This window comes from Engystomops pustulosus, chromosome 5, assembly GCF_040894005.1.
Source record: "Engystomops pustulosus chromosome 5, aEngPut4.maternal, whole genome shotgun sequence".
Lineage (NCBI taxonomy): Eukaryota > Metazoa > Chordata > Amphibia > Anura > Leptodactylidae > Engystomops > Engystomops pustulosus.
In genome coordinates this window covers 64,539,928-64,557,277 of record NC_092415.1, presented here as the reverse complement: position 1 = coordinate 64,557,277, position 17,350 = coordinate 64,539,928, and the positions used below count along the sequence as shown (strand labels likewise).

General features: G+C 40.2%; 1 protein-coding gene across 9 annotated transcripts in view; it reads left to right on the top strand.

Annotated features, from left to right (window-relative positions):
* The window catches only part of PIEZO2 (piezo type mechanosensitive ion channel component 2), a 241,310-nt gene that overhangs the window by 173,095 nt on the left and 50,865 nt on the right, over window positions 1-17,350 (top strand). For all 9 annotated transcript variants that reach the window (XM_072152250.1, XM_072152257.1, XM_072152253.1 and 6 more), the window contains 10 exons: window positions 3,206-3,382; window positions 4,124-4,252; window positions 7,562-7,762; window positions 8,423-8,627; window positions 8,747-8,848; window positions 9,656-9,821; window positions 10,583-10,826; window positions 12,925-13,021; window positions 15,044-15,203; window positions 16,787-16,876. In XM_072152250.1, coding sequence (XP_072008351.1) covers window positions 3,206-3,382; window positions 4,124-4,252; window positions 7,562-7,762; window positions 8,423-8,627; window positions 8,747-8,848; window positions 9,656-9,821; window positions 10,583-10,826; window positions 12,925-13,021; window positions 15,044-15,203; window positions 16,787-16,876 — 1,571 coding nt within the window. The remainder of the gene's footprint in view (window positions 1-3,205; window positions 3,383-4,123; window positions 4,253-7,561; window positions 7,763-8,422; window positions 8,628-8,746; window positions 8,849-9,655; window positions 9,822-10,582; window positions 10,827-12,924; window positions 13,022-15,043; window positions 15,204-16,786; window positions 16,877-17,350) is intronic.

Here is a 17,350-nt window from a genome sequence, read left to right as displayed (position 1 = left end):
CAGGCTTTTAATAAATTTGGCACATTTTGAAAATCCTCTTGGGCTACTTATTTTTCCACATTGTAAATTAAAAGTAAGTTTTTAAACACTTAATACATTTAATACATTAAACAACTATATGCATACAGCTAGAGATGGACGAATCGACTCTAACGATTCTAAATTCGTTTAGAATTTCAGGTAAAATTCGATTTGTCACGAATCCGAAGTTTACAGTGATTTGTGGGAACGAATTTCCAATTTAAAAAAAAAATATTTTTTTACCCCCTTTATTAGCAAAACGGCCGCGAGCAGAACGTGTTACGTGGGGCAGAGAACTCTGGGAAGAAGAAAGTAACATGGCAGTATTGTTCCTCACTGTATGGCGGTAGTGTTCCTCACTGTATGGAAGCAGTGTCCCTCACTGTATGGCTGTAGTGTTCCTCACGGTATGGCTGTAGTGTTCCTCACGGTATGGCAGCAGTGTTCCTCACTGTATGGAGGTAGTGTCCCTCACTGTATGACGGTAGTGTCCCTCCCTGTATGGAGGTAGTGTTCCTCTCTGTATGGAGGTAGTGTTCCTCACTGTATGAAGGTAGTGTCCCTCACTGTATGGCGGTTGTGTTCCACACTGTAAGGCGGTAGTGTTCCTCACTGTATGGAGGTAGTGTTCCTAACTGTATGGCGGTAGTGTTCCTCACTGTATGGCGGTAGTGTTCCTCACTGTATGGCTGTAGTGTTCCTCACGGTATGGCAGCAGTGTTCCTCTCAGTATGGCAGCAGTGTTCCTCACTGTATGGAAGTAGTGTCCCTCACTGTATGATGGTAGTGTCCCTCACTATATGGCGGTAGTGTTCCTCACTGTATGGAGGTAGTGTCCCTCACTGTATGGAGGTAGTGTCCCTCACTGTATGGAGGTAGTGTCACTCACTGTATGACGGTAGTGTTCCTCACTGTATGGCAGCATTGTCCCTCACTGTATGGGGGTAGTGTTCCTCACTCTATGGCGGTAGTATTCCTCACTGTATGACGGTAGTGTCCTTCATTGCATGGCGGTAGTGTCCTTCATTGCATGGCGGTAGTGTCCCTCATTGTATGGCGGTAGTGTCCCTCATTGTATGGCGGTAGTGTCCCTCACTGTATGGGGTTAGTGTCCCTCACTGTATGGCGGTAGTGTCCCTCACTGTATGGCGGTAGTGTTCCTCATTGCATGGCGGTAGTGTTCCTCACTGCATGGCGGTAGTATTCCTCACTGTATGGCGGTAGTGTCCCTTATTGTATGGGGGTAGTGTCCCTCACTCTATGGGGTTAGTGTTCCTCACTCTATGTGGTTAGTGTTCCTCACTGTATGAGGGTAGTGTTCCTCACTGTATGGCGGTACAGATACCAAATTTGTATAGGTTTTATAATGTTTTCATACATTTACAAAAATTAAAACCTCATGTACAATTTTTTTTTTTCATTTTGCCATATTCTGGTACTGATAACTACTTTGGTGTAAATAGCTGTGGGTGGTGTCATTTTTTGCGACTTTTGATGACGTTTTCATCACTATTATTTTAAAGACTGTACGACCTTTTGATCACTTTTTGTAGAATTTTTTATATTTTTCAAAATTGCAAAAAAGTGGCATTTTCGACTTTGGGCGCTATTTTCCATTACAGGGTGAAGCGCAGTTAAAAAACCGTTATGATATTGTTATAGATAGGACATTTTTGGATGCGGCGATAGCTAATCTGTTTATAATTTTTACTGTTTATTTATTTTTATATCAGTTCTAGGAAAAGGAGGGTGATTAGAATTTTTAGGGTTTTTTAATTATAATTTTTGTGCCGGATCGCCGCTCCCCGATGACGTCACAGGGTGCTAGCACCGACCACGGGTGTTACCAATAACACCCCAACCCATGAGCCCTCTCCATTCACCCTCACCCGGCATGTGACGTACCGTTAAGTCACATGCCGTTATTCGTTTAGATTCGGTTCGAAACGAATTTTCTCGGGAAATTTGTCGAACCGAATTGAATCGAATTTTCAATAATTCACCCATCTCTACATACAGCAGTTACAACATAATTGGAAATATGTCCTAAGTTATAATGAAACAATACTGTATAAAGATACTATAGAAATACTGTAATCATACAGATAAGATTGTGCAGTTACTCACTACAACTACCTGGCATATTCAGATGGCAGATTTATATGGTTACAATAGTTTTTATATAGACAGATACATTCATTAGAAAAATAAACTTAGGTTTTATCAAAAGTTCTTAACCCCTTAACTCAGAGGCCCTTTTTTGTATTTGTGTTTTCATTTTTCATTTCCCACCTTCAAAAAACTGCAACTTTTTTTATTTTTCCATGTAAAGAGCTGGGTGAGGGCTTGTTTTCTGCGTAACAAATTGCACTTTATAGAGACGGTATTTAATATGCCATGCTGTGGACTGGGAAGCGGGAAATAAATTCCAAATGCCGTTAACTTGGGGAAAAAAGCGCATTTGCGCCGTTTTCTCTTGGGCTTGAATTTTACGGCTTTTACTGTGCGCCCCAAATGACATATCGACTTTATTCTTTGGGTCGGTATGATCACGGGGATACAAAATTTGTATAGGTTTTATAATGTTTTCATACATTTTCAAAAATTAAAACCTCCTGTACAAAAAAAAAATATTTTGCCATCATCCCTGCATTTGGACTCCAAATTTTGGATTTCCAAAATGGCGCTGGCCCCATAAACCTCTTGAAGCTTGAGCGCGCGCGCCCTAGGAAGCAATATGGGTCGCCGGATCCCCTGTGACACTCACACAGCTCTCTACATGGAAAACTAAAAAAGTTATGGATTTTTAAAGGTGGGGAGTGAAAAATAAAAATGCAAAAGGGAAAAAGGGCCTGACTAAAATTTTCTTAATTACTATGAAAGCTGTAAGAGTATATTTAATTTTTAAAGGATATCTACCACCAGGATGATGTACTGTATGCAAATGAGCCTAAGAGGCTCTAAGCTCCATAGGTGTTAATAGGCTCATTTGCATACAGTCTTTCATCCTAGTGGTAGATGTCCATTAACACACTACTTTTATTTTTACACCTTGGAATTTGTCATGTGTTTTTGTTCATCTGAGGTTGTGATTTTGTTATACCTTCTAAGGAGAAGATTATGATTTTGTGTCCTGGTACATACCTGATATGTATTTTCTATTGTTCATCTTTTTTGCGCACAGGTATCTTTACTCAACTACGTTTTCTTGATTTCCTGGGCATTTGCCTTACCATATTCCCAGCTACGTCCATTGGCATCTAGTGTTTGCACTGTCTGGACTTGTGTAATCATTATATGTAAAATGTTGTATCAACTCGCAACTATTGAACCACTCAGTTTTTCTAGCAACTGTACCATGGTAAGTTTTATTATACTTTTTCTTTCTCTATAAACTGTATATTAACATTTATGATCTCATGTAGGCAGCTAGAGGGGAAATGCTTGGTAAAAATAAATGGCCTGCTAAAAAGTAAAACTTTTATACATAAACTTAGGAGACAAAGATGAATATGTTAACAATCACATTACAAAGTAGCGCAGATATATTATTGTCTCTGCACCAGTATTTTGCACCCAAAAAAAGTGTCTTTGGAGCTGGCACATGCATGTATTAAAGGAAACCAACCGTCTCGGATCTACCTATTCAGGTAGATCTGGTGGCAGGTTCCTCTTATAAATGCCATTGGAGCATTTTTTAGGGCTAATCCTAAGTTTGTAAATCTTTTATTGCCCTAATATCCTTTAAGTGTTTGTGCCACTATTGCCACTTTTAAAAACTATGCACCTAAAGGGCCATGCTGTGTGTTCCTAGTTTGCCCCACATTTATTACTGTGCTTGGCTACAATTGTGTCGCAAAGTGCTCCAAGAAAAAAAGGCGCAACTGTGTGCACATCTGGAAAACAGACTAGATTTACTAGGCGCATGTGCCACTATTAAATAAAATTAAATGTTGCGCAATCTGTACATTAGTGATGAAAACTGCATGAAGGCAGATTGCACCAGTTTTTATATATTTGGTCTATTGTGTAAATGTGTTATTGGTTTTCTACAATATTGGTCTGCTGTAAATAACTTAAGCCTTTTTTCCTTTTTATTTAGCCATTTCTCAATCAGACAAATATTGTCAACACAGAAGACCTTCGAAAATCTCTTCTCTACAGTGGTCCAATTGATCCTTCTGGATGGGTAGGACTGAAAAAGTCCATACCCCTTCTTTCATACTTACGGGTAATTTTCTTTTGAGATATAATCAAATTGTGAATATTTTTGTAATAATAATAATTTCTTTACTTACCGTATATTCCGGCGTATAAGACGACCTGGTGTATAAGACGACCCCCCTACTTTCCTGTTTAAAATATAGAGTTTAAGATATATTCGCCGTATAAGACTACCCCTTTTCCAACGCATACAAAACACCGGTAAAAATTAAAAAAAAAACAGATTTGAATTTAACATGGTCCTTTTTTTTATTTAAATTCTTATGACATGCAGGTATATAGCAGGAAAACTGTCGCTCATAAACATAAGGCATACAACAACAACATTACCATTACAGCACAGCCCCCAGTAGTATACAGCACTGCCCCCAGTAGTATACAGCACAGCCCCCAGTAGTATACAGCACAGCCCCCAGTAGTATACAGCACTGCCCCCAGTAGTATACAGCATAGCCCCCAGTAGTATACAGCACAGCCCCCAGTAGTATACAGCACTGCCCCCAGTAGTATACAGCACTGCCCCCAGTAGTATACAACACAGCCCCCAGTAGTATACAGCACAGCCCCCAGTAGTATACAGCACAGCCCCCAGTAGTATACAGCACTGCCCCCAGTAGTATACAGCACAGCCCCCAGTAGTATACAGCACAGCCCCCAGTAGTATACAGCCCAGCCCAGCATTAAAAAAAAAAAAACTTATATACTCACCCTCCGGTGGCCCCGATGTGCTGCGCTGCTCCCCCAATGTCCGCGCCGTCTTCTTTCTTCTGCTGGGCGCCGCCATTGATCTTCCCCGGCAGGCGCCTAGTATGACGCACCGCTGCTGACGTCATACTAGGCGCAGGCCCGGGGAAAGACATGGCGACGCCCAGCAGAAGAAAGAAGACGGCGCGGAAGACTGAAGACGAGCCGCACAGACATCGGGGCCAGAATCGAGGGTGAGTAGACATCGAGGGTGAGTATGCGCCGCTATCGCTGTGAAAACACATAGGTATATAGCAGGAAAACTGTCGCTCATAAACATAAGGCATACAACAACAACATTACCATTACAGCACAGCCCCCAGTAGTATACAGCACTGCCCCCAGTAGTATACAGCACAGCCCCCAGTAGTATACAGCACAGCCCCCAGTAGTATACAGCACTGCCCCCAGTAGTATACAGCCCAGCCCAGCCCAGCATTAAAAAAAAAAAAACTTATATACTCACCCTCCGGTGGCCCCGATGTGCTGCGCTGCTCCCCCAATGTCCGCGCCGTCTTCTTTCTTCTGCTGGGCGCCGCCATTGATCTTCCCCGGCAGGCGCCTAGTATGACGCACCGCTGCTGACGTCATACTAGGCGCAGGCCCGGGGAAAGACATGGCGGCGCCCAGCAGAAGAAAGAAGACGGCGCGGAAGACTGAAGACGAGCCGCACAGACATCGGGGCCAGAATCGAGGGTGAGTAGACATCGAGGGTGAGTATGCGCCGCTATCGCTGTGAAAACACATAGGTATATAGCAGGAAAACTGTCGCTCATAAACATAAGGCATACAACAACAACATTACCATTACAGCACAGCCCCCAGTAGTATACAGCACTGCCCCCAGTAGTATACAGCACAGCCCCCAGTAGTATACAGCACAGCCCCCAGTAGTATACAGCACTGCCCCCAGTAGTATACAGCCCAGCCCAGCCCAGCATTAAAAAAAAAAAAACTTATATACTCACCCTCCGGTGGCCCCGATGTGCTGCGCTGCTCCCCCAATGTCCGCGCCGTCTTCTTTCTTCTGCTGGGCGCCGCCATTGATCTTCCCCGGCAGGCGCCTAGTATGACGCACCGCTGCTGACGTCATACTAGGCGCAGGCCCGGGGAAAGACATGGCGGCGCCCAGCAGAAGAAAGAAGACGGCGCAGAAGACTGAAGACGAGCCGCACAGACATCGGGGCCAGAATCGAGGGTGAGTAGACATCGAGGGTGAGTATGCGCCGCTATCGCTGTGAAAACACCCGCGATCGGTGCTAGCACCGTTCGCGGGTGTTACCGGTAAGCCTTTGCTGCAATATGCAGCAAAGACTTACCGGCTATGGAGAGGGCTCAGCCCGTGAGCCCTCTCCATGCACCGGGACCCGACCGCCGCCGTGCATACACGGCGGGCGGGCGGGATTACCGGCGTATAAGACGACCCCAGACTAGACAGAAGATTTTTCTGTCTTCAAAAGTCGTCTTATACGCCGGTATATACGGTATATAGTGCTCACAGATTACACAGAGCTTGCCAGATCAGTAGGTTTTTCACAGAATAATCTGAATACCCATTATTTGTTTCAGTTTATGTAAACAATGGGGGTTATTTATCATGTAGAAATAAAAGCAGCTGGTGAATTTTCACAAATTTCACATTTCACACTCCGCTCGGCCAGCCGCGCCTCCCCCCTTCACGCCCCACTGGCGTGAAGGTGGCGGAGTGTGGTAAATAATCGCTAGTGCTAGCAATCAAGTAGCATTTGCAATTATTTCAGGGCTTCTACACCACCACCGTGGCGCAGAGGCCCTGATAACTATCCCCCAATGTGTTTCTACTTGTGTTTGAGGCACTTTTTGGCTCAATTCTCTTTTATTTGACTGCAAAAATAGAAAACAATGGACTACTTTACAGGTCAGTAGGGTTTTTTCAAGTGCCTTTGGGATGGATCCTTGATTTTGATGTTAGATTTCCTTTAAGAATACAGAATCCTTTTTCTATACAGAATAGACTTACCATATATACTCGAGTATAAGCCTAGTTTTTCAGCACAAAAAATTGTGCTGAAAACCCAAACTAGGCTTATACTCGAGTAAAGAATATAGGTTTTGTCAGGTTTTTGTGGTAAAATTAGGGGCTTTGGCTTATACTTGGGTCGGCTTATACTCGGGTATATATACGGTAAGTCAATGAAAGCTGCCAAGTTTGGCAATATCAGCTGTCAATCTAATAACTGTAACAGGAAGTATTCTCTTCCCCATTAAATAGCATGTATTCTTAGTGAACCAACAGTGCATGTCCCTGGAAGAGAAGGGAGAAATAAATGTCAACTTAAAGAGTTATGAAAGAGAGCTAATGTGTGTGACAGGCTTTAAGTGTGTTGTGGTACTCTTCCACTCTAGATCTGCTCTTTTCATTCATTTCATTTCTTTCTCATGCATATTTCAAAGAGTGTTCAAGTCATTTCATTTTCTGCTTGTTTAAGACCTGTGGATAGTATATTAGTGGTTGGAGATTCATTCAAAGTACAAAAAAACAGGTTTAGTCAGCTTGATGCTAGAAGAACTTATCCCTTTTTCTTCCTTACAGAATAATTTACTCATGTTGTTCATTTTGGCGTTTGAAGTGACCATCTACCGACATCAGGAATATTACAGGTGTAGAAACAATCTGACAGCACCAGTCACAAAAACAATATTTCATGATATAACAAGGCAGCACCTGGATGATGGGCTTATAAATTGTGCCAAGTATTTCATAAACTATTTTTTCTACAAATTTGGTATGGAGGTAAGTCTTCTAAGAAACTTTTACAGGCAGACTGTATTATTAAAGGAAAGGAACTAAAAGAGAAAATGTAATCTTTTTTTACCTCTCCGTATTTTTCTTGAATTAAGTAAAAAAAAACGGTTGTCTGCGTTTGGGCATATGTATATAAACACATGCTGCATATTTTTAATGAGAGCAAAAATAATGCTGCATAAATGACATGGGGTTGGATTTGAGGCAAATTTGCTGTGGACATTAGATCAGTTCCCCATGGCTAGAAAAAAAGTGCAACATTTTTAGCAAATACTGTACAGTGCCCCAATTTTCTGTGGAAATCCATCTCACTGCCCTATATTTAAGCCAACCCTTCTTTTTTCCATACCTGGACAAGCCTATATAACAACCCATATAAGTAGTAGTAAACCTGTCAAGAAAACACTTTTCAAACCAGTGTATCTGTAATGAATATAAAAATGCAAAATGCTTTTTAGTATTAGACAAATATTTTAAGTTTTCAAGAATAATGTTTGTGGTAGAAAAGTACAAGGGAAAGTAGAGGGAACAAAGACAAGGACTGAATCTGTTTTCCTGGCATCCAATAAAAACACCAAATGCTTCGCAAAATTGTAACTTTACACTAAATACCATATTATACAAAATTGTGTTCCATTTCTTGTGCAGACTTGCTTCTTACTGTCTGTTAATGTAATCGGACAGAGGATGGATTTCTTTGCCATGATCCATGCATTTTGGCTGTTTGCCGTACTGTACAGACGAAGGCGGAAAGCAATTGCAGAAATCTGGCATAAGTATTGCTGTTTTCTCGCTTGTATAATTACATTCCAGTACTTCATATGTATTGGCATTCCTCCTGCTCCATGTAAAGGTAAAATATCCTCTTTCTTCAATAAGTACTTATTAGTGCACATTTTGTTGTATTTTAGCCAAGTTTGTTCTTATGGCAAGAAATTATTGATTTAAAAAAAAATGCTACCTCTTTTATAGATTATCCTTGGAGACACCATGGAGCAAAATTTAATTCCAATATAATTAAATGGCTGTACTTTCCAGATTTCATTGTGAGACCTAACCCTCTATTTCTCATCTGTAAGTATCCAATATATATAATATAATTATGAGAATTTTGCACTTTCTTTACTGAAACACCCAACAAAATAGCTAGATGCTATTCACCATAACATGAATGTTATTACCCTCGATGTTCCTTGGTGTATTTCTTAAGGGATTGCCTTTCTTATATATTCAAAGATTTACTGTGACACACTGGACTACAATTAATATTGTTCTCTAAATTAAGTAGATTACACAGAAAAGCGGAAAACTGGGGGTGTTCAATATTCACATTTCTGTATAGCATTATTGTATATAGTTATATAAAGCACTTATGGCAGTTACCATGGCTTTTCTGTGAGTTAGTGCAAGACCTCATATTGACCTAGATGTTTGAGACATTTGACATTTTGTGACTATTCAGACAGTGTTGTGTAAGTGATGTAATAAAAAGGCAATCTGTAATTTTCTTATGCCTGGTTCTTAGTCTAGAATTGGTTCTTTGTGCTTATGATGAAACACCACAAGGAACACATTACAGTACATCTGTAAGAAATTTTAACTTTTTTGCCCTGCAACTTCATGAATTTATTAGTCAAAAAGTTTTTTAAGTACTTTGTAAAATTTTTAAAAATCATTTCTTACTACACTATTTTTATAATTTTCTTTAAATATCAACATACAATGTAAACATATTTGTCAAGATTCTTTCATATAGATATTATCCTATGAACTTTTCTGAATTTAAAACACTAATTTTACTTACGGTATTTTACTCAAATGTGTTTGCTCTTAAATGTATAATGTTATTTATTATATATATTTTTTTATCTTTCTATTTAGATGATTTCATGCTATTGCTTTGTGCATCCTTTCAAAAGCAAGTGTTTGATGATGAAAATAAGGCAGCAGTTCGGATCATGGCAGGGGATAACGTGGAAATATGTATGAATCTTGATGCTGCATCATTTAGTCAACATAATCCAGTCCCTGACTTTATCCATTGCAGGTATGAATAGTAGACAGTGTAGTCCATGCAGTATAAGCAAGAATGTTAACGGATATGCCTTTACATCTGAAAAAATACTTAATAGTGTTAATACTTAAAGTAAAACTACCATGAGGATTTACCATCTGAAGTAGAACTGATTGTAGATTCCTCTGCCATAATCTGTAATATAATAATCCTGGAACCTAACCTAATTTGTCAAAAATCTTTATTTTAGTGATACATAAATTAACTGCAGAGGCTACTGGGATGTGTAGTAGCATGGCCGGGCACTGGGAGCTAAGGCTAGTACACGCCCCAGTAGCCTCTACAGTTAATTTACATATTACTAAAATAGAGTTTTTTAACAAGTTTGATTTGGTTCCAGGATTATTTAATTACAGATTAGAGCATGGGCAGGCATAAAGAATCTACCATCAGATCTACTTCTGAAAGTAGATTACTCAGGTAGTTTTCCTTTAATAGACTTGAAGTGACTACTGAATCAAATGCGTATCATCTGCTGTCGGCCCAAAAAAGAGCATGCTTTTCTTTTTCGCCATATGTACGGCTTGGCAGCACACCTCCCTTAGAGAGGGAAGGGGATAAAAGCCCTCACCACTCCACCTCTCCAGTTGAATGTATGCTATATTTGTGTGAAGCCTAAAGAAATATAAAGTACTCAGGAGTATGCTGTGAATGCCAAATGTATTTTAATATAACACACCACTTGACCATAATAATTTAATTGAAATTAATATCCACCTGTTGTTCCTTTGCAGGTCATACCTGGACATGTGCAAAGTAATTATGTTTAGTTACCTCTTCTGGTTTGTCCTCACCATTATTTTCATTACGGGAACTACAAGAATCAGTATATTTTGCATGGGCTATTTGGTGGCCTGTTTCTACTTTCTGCTGTTTGGAGGAGATTTACTACTAAAGCCTATACGAAGTATCCTTCGCTACTGGGATTGGTTAATAGCATATAATGTCTTTGTAATAACCATGAAAAATATATTATCGGTAAGTATTTCCATACTTACAAACTAGTTGGTTTACTCATGTGGAAGCTACTAGTGAACCTATTACAATAGGTTATTTATGTTATGGGTGGTTTTGAATCTATATATATATATATAACTAAAATGAATGCCAGGGTGCGCTTGCTTTAAATGCAGGATCTTCCCAGCCATTCATCTGATTTGATAGCGTTAATTGCAGTAATCATCATCTAAAGCTGATGGCCCCTGTAACCCCTAGAGTGCAAGGACACTATAAATTGTCAATGGTGTCACTGTGTGCTATCTAAAGAGAAAATTGATAATAGCAGCAAATATCATGGTTGTGTAGGCAGCCTTATTACTACAAAGGTGTTAGTAATGCTGTGGTCTAATAGGTGGCATGAATTACAAGGTTTCATTTTAACTGTTAAAATAGCATTTACCCCCTGATACCCTGGTTTCGTGAAGAGCTAATGAGGTAGCCTTAAGTTAATTCTATTCTCCGAGCTGTGAAAGACCAAAAAATGGAGGCTCTCCCACCGAAATAATCCCAGTATGCTGCTACTTAATTGTACCTGGCTGGTTATAGAAAATTGGTTGGAACCCACATCATTTTTTTTAATCATTTTATTTTATTTAAAAAAAAACTGGCACAGGGTACCCTCATGTTTTATAAGCAACTGTGTAAAGCAGGCATTACTCAGATGGGAGAAACATTTTTTGTAGGGGAGGGATTAGTTTTGACCTTTTTACCAGCTAGCACATTACTAGGCAAAATTTAAATTTAAATAATAATTTCCCAAATCTAGAAAGTCCCCCAAAATGAATTAACTTCCACCATTCGGTTTTATCTGGGAACATGAATCCAGAAGAAGAAATCATCAATCCAGCTCAATCTTTTTATTAGTACATACATATTAGCACAACAGGTACAAAAGTGCAGTCCACCTAGTAGTTTCTGTCTTTTTACAATGCCCTTAATAATAGCTATCCATAATTATGTGTATCCATTAATTTCCCTAATAAAGACTTGAAACCAGGATCATTAAATCTAATTATATATTTCATACCACAAAAAAACACAAAGAGAAAAACAAGAAAGAAACTATCATTTTATTTAAGATGAAAAACTCTGCTCATCAACATAGTCCACTGAATCCAATGTAGTCCTCTGCATAATTTGAAAGAGAAAAAAGGAGACCAAAAGGTTCATTAAAAGAACTAATATTATAATAATATAAACCCCTCTCCTTCACTGTATGTAGTCATGGGGATGCAGAGAAACTACTCAGTAGGAAAAGTGTCTAAAGCGTTCTAAGGGTTAGTTATGGTCATCGAGTTGACATCACAATTTATCAAATTGCTTGTCAGTGACTACATCTGTATGAAGATAAGCATCCAGTGACGGGTGTGCGGTTCTGAGACTCCTTGCACAGAGCTCTAAATAATTTGAAAGCGCTTAGCATCGTGCACCATAGGAGATAAGCAATGACTAAACTTGATTTGTCATGTGAACTGCTTAATTTTTCTACGAATTTGCTGTCAATGGATCTTAAAACCTCTTAAATTCAAAAGACTAAAACAACACAAGTAGACATTGTCAAACAATAATGCTCTCTCTTAAAGGACTATAATTATCTCTGCCCTGTCATCTGTTAAAAACATGCACCTTCATACAATGGGGCACATTTATTTACACGTCCTGCACGATCCCCGAAAGTGCATTGTCCGACCGGAATGCACATCTGCCGTGATGCACTAAGATTGTGTGATATCCTGCATGTGTGGCTTCCCCACTCAGGTCCAACGAAGTTAACCTTCTTCTTCCTGGTGTATGTGAGTGCTTTATCTTGCGACACAAATTAAATGTTAAATCCGAGTCGGATCGTCCCACGATTTCTGTCGCATGAAAGTGAGCACAGCTGCGCCACAATCCGATCGCGTGCAACTCAATCCCCAGTTAAATACCTGTCAAAGCGGCGCATATCCCAAAAATTTTGAAAATCTGCAGACCCTTAGTAAACATGTAACATGTAAATATGTATACTGTGACTTCATACCATCTTTTTCCAAGCAAAAATTCTATCTATAAAATATATAAAATGTGTTTTATGTTGCAGATAGGGGCATGTGGCTACATAGACTCACTGATAGAAAACAGTTGCTGGTTAATCCAAGCATTCAGTCTGGCATGCACAGTAAAAGGTTATGATATTCGTAAGTATTAAAATGTAACTGTTTAGTTTACTTTATGCATTATTTTCTGAAAAATGAAAAGTAACATCCAACATGTTTATTTGTAATGACCTGTGTAAGAAACTTATTTAGCATATTACTTTAAAACATTTACCCACATGGGACATTTATAGCATACACACAAGCTGTGCTATTCATTTATGTCTCACTCACAGTTAGGCTGCATTTACATGAACGTGTAATTTCTCCAGTTCCGTATTTACATGCCATATGAGACCGTATAAACTGACTTTTTTCATCCGTATGCAGCACGTGTTTAACCTGTATTTTATGTCCCCATAGAATTCTAAGGGCTTATGGAACTGAAATATGGGAAATACGGTGTTAACAATGGCAATATAATTGGTCCATTGAAATGAATGTGGCCGTATGTAACCCATAAAAAAAAGGTACAGTACAGGTAGCATACGGCCATTTTCATGCGGTCGTGTGAATGCAGCCTTACAGTGAGCAGAGAGGTGGGCTCATATTTGTGGCTCTCTCTATTCCCTTTTATGGGAGTACAGGCGGTCCCCTACTTAAGGACACCCGACTTACAGATAACCCATAGTTAAAGATGGACCCCTCTGCCCATTGTGACCTCTGGTGAAGCTCTCTGAATGCTTTAGTATAGTCCCAGACTATAATAATCAGCTGTAAAGTGTCTGTAATGAAGCTTTATGGATAATCCTTGGTCCAATTACAACAAAAAAATTTGAATCTCCAATTGTCACTGGGGCAAAAAAATTTTTTGTCTGGATCTACCATTATAAAATATAGAGTTTCGACTTACATACAAATTCAACTTGAGAACAAACCTACGGACCCTATCTTGTATGTAACCCGGGGACTGCCTGTACCAAGAGGAAAGACTGAAGCATTCTTGGAAGTCACATAGAAGTAAAAAGAAGATTGGGTGACCCCTTTACTCATGATGGAAATGTTCTCATTAGAGATTATATAGGATTTTAGTAGGATCTAACATTGTAATTTAACTGACAATATATCTTACATTAAAAAAAACTATAGAAAACCATTCCAAACCACAGTGATCCTAGACAGTTTGTTTATTAGTGGCCAGCAAGTTACTGCTTCAGAAGTCAGTGGTTCAGCAATGTTATAATGAATGCCCCAATACACTTTTATCCAACATCTGCCGAAGAAATGTCAAACATTCAAAGGAAATATAGCTTGGGACACTTAAATACTCCTAGATTCAGTCACAGAGTGGTAATCTTCTTATAGTTATCATTGTCCTCCTTTCTTCTAAAAATCAACTTCTACAATTATGCTAAGGAGCCTGAAAGGCCACTGGGGCGGTTCCCAAAACCCATCCATGCCACTTCTCCCCTGCCACTGTATACTGGAACTTCTTGCACTACAAGGAGATTACATCTGCAGAGTCAGGGGTAGTGCCAAGCAGGATAAGAGGGCAGGGTGTAACAGGCTACCAGCCTGTGAATGTGCAGCACGGAGGAGTTCAGGGAACCATCCCATTAGCCGTATCATTAGCTCATTAGCATAATTTTTCAATTTGAGTTTTAGAAGGAAGGAAGCCAGTGTCATAACTAGAAGCTGATGGGCCCCAGTGCAAAGTCTGTGCTAGGCACCCAACTATAATGTATGGTTTATAGTAATAATCTTCTCATATGGGAAAGTGACACCATAAGGGCCCCCTAAACCTCTTGGGCCCAGGTGTGATCGCAACCTCTGCACCTGGTACGCCCCTGAAGGAAGCCATGGATAACAAATAAAAGATTACCACAGTCACAGTGCATGGATCTATGAGGAAGTGTCACTGGTTTATCCATGCTTGATTTTGATGGTAGGTTTCCTTCAATACAAAACATATGTCTGGCCCACTGAATTCAGCAGCTTTTTCTGCCCTCTGACCATTGCATCTGGTTACTGATTGTAAGATAATGTGGGATAGTGTAAGGTGATAAAATGAAATTCATTAACTGAAAAAAATGAAACGATAATTTTCTTTTTCGGCTTTCTTAGCAATGGACCAGAAAACGTGTCAGTTACCAAGTGGAGAGGCTGGTATAATCTGGGACAGTATATGTTTTGCATTTCTCTTATTACAAAGACGGGTATTCATGAGCTATTACTTCCTACATGTAGTTGCGGATATCAAATCTTCTCAGATTCTTGCTTCAAGGTATGTGACATGTGTTAATACTATGCAAATATAACAGTTAACCGTAGGATTAAATTATAACCTACCGTTTAGAAAGAGAGATACCTTTACAAATGAATGCCTGGAAAAAGAAGAAACAATAGGCAGATACTATTTATGTTTCACCATGTTTTAGGTTAAAGGGACGTGAGGATAGCTCTTTTTAGAACTAATCCTCACGTCCCCGCTAACTTTTGGTACACTTTATTGAGCTAATATGTAAATTTCGTTATGCGGCTACTGGGGCGTGGAGTAGCCGAGCACGAGGCTACACAGCGCGGCTACTCCATGCCCCAGTAGCCACATTACTCCTCCCACCCTGTTGCGTGCGGCGCGCAGCTCCTCGTAGCTGCGCGCCCTCGTCCGACAAGCCGGCTACTGCGCAGAACGCCATCATGACGGACGAGGGCGCGCAGCTACGAGGAGCTGCGTGCCGCACGCAACAGGGTAGGAGGAGTAATGTGGCTACTGGGGCGTGGAGTATCCGCGCTGTGTAGCCTCGTGCTCGGCTACTCCACGCCCCAGTAGCCGCATAACGAAATTTACATATTAGCTCAATAAAGTGTACCAAAAGTTAGCGGGGACGTGAGGATTAGCTCTAAAAAGAGCTATCCTCACGTCCCTTACATCCACCTACCACCCGATCTACCTTTATAGGTGGAATCGTGGTGATAGGTTCTCTTTAAGTGATTACTAGACCTAGTTCACACCTGCATCTGGACTTTCAATTACACTCTCCATTTAAAAAGAGTGTACTGGAAACTAAAAAGGTCTATGGTTCACTTTCTGTTCCCCATAGACTTAATTGACCCAACATCAGCTTCTAAATCACACATCATTTAATAAAAGAGTGGTATTTTTTTGTGAATCAGGGGGAGTGTAGATGTGAAACTCATTTTTCTAAAAATGAGTACAATGCACAATGGGGAAGGTGTACTTATAGGGAGGAATCATTAAGACTGTCTCCCCCCCTACCAGCACATGGTGAATATACTTTTTAGACTAGGTCTGACCTGGTAGAAAATTCAGCTATAGTCTTCCAGTTCTCTGAATAGGCTATAATAAATATGACAGGCCTGGGTATTCACACTCGCCCCCTGCCACCCCGCTCTCTCTGCACCATCACACCCAAGTGGTGTGTGGGGCCGAAAAGCTAAAAAACTGGTGGATATGGGGATTGTTGTATACATTCTCCGCCAAAGTGTCTAAAAGATACAAAGTACAGTTAGACTAGATTCTGTCTAATAGAAAGCTATAACTTAGTTATTCTATTAGTTTTATTACTCATTTACGCCAGAAAAAGCACTAAATGAAGGTACACCCATTTCTCATATATACTTGCTTTCCCAATAGGTCAAAACCTCTTTTTTATAAGTCATGAAAGCTTCTAAAACACTTGAAGTATGTAGAAGTACAAAAACACAGTTTTTTTGCAAATAACACAAGAATTCATTTTTCTTAGTTAATCTCCCTAAAACCTGATGCATAGTTTTGGATCTCAGCTCAAGAAAAGATGAATGTATCACATCAAATTGCAAACTCTTAACCCTTCCATCTTTCTTCAGGGGGGCTGAACTCTTCCAGGCTACTATTGTCAAAGCTGTAAAGGCAAGACTTGAAGAAGAGAAAAAATCTATGGATCAACTCAAGAGACAGTATGTAGATCTATTTTTTTATACTACATTATGAAAGAGCTATGTATAAATAGCATAATTCTAGGATGAAGAGTCTGAAAATATATCAGACTTTCTATGATGGAATCTGGCATCAATGGGGGTCATTTACTAAGGGCCCGATTCGCGTTTTCCCGACGTGTTACCCGAATATTTCCGATTTGCGCCGATTGTACCTGAATTGCCCCGGGTTTTTGGCGCACGCGATCGGATTGTGGCGCATCGGCGCCGGCATGCGCGCGACGGAAATCGGGGGGCGTGGCCGAACGAAAACCCGACGTATTCGGAAAAACCGCCGCATTTAAAAACCGAAAAAGTGTCGCTCGGGAAGCGCTTACCTTCACCTGGTCCGAGGTGGTGCATTCCGGCGCGTTGAGATGATTTTCAGCGCAGCAGCGCCACCTGGTGGACGGCGGAGGAACTACCTTCACAAATCCCGGCCGGACCCGAATCCTG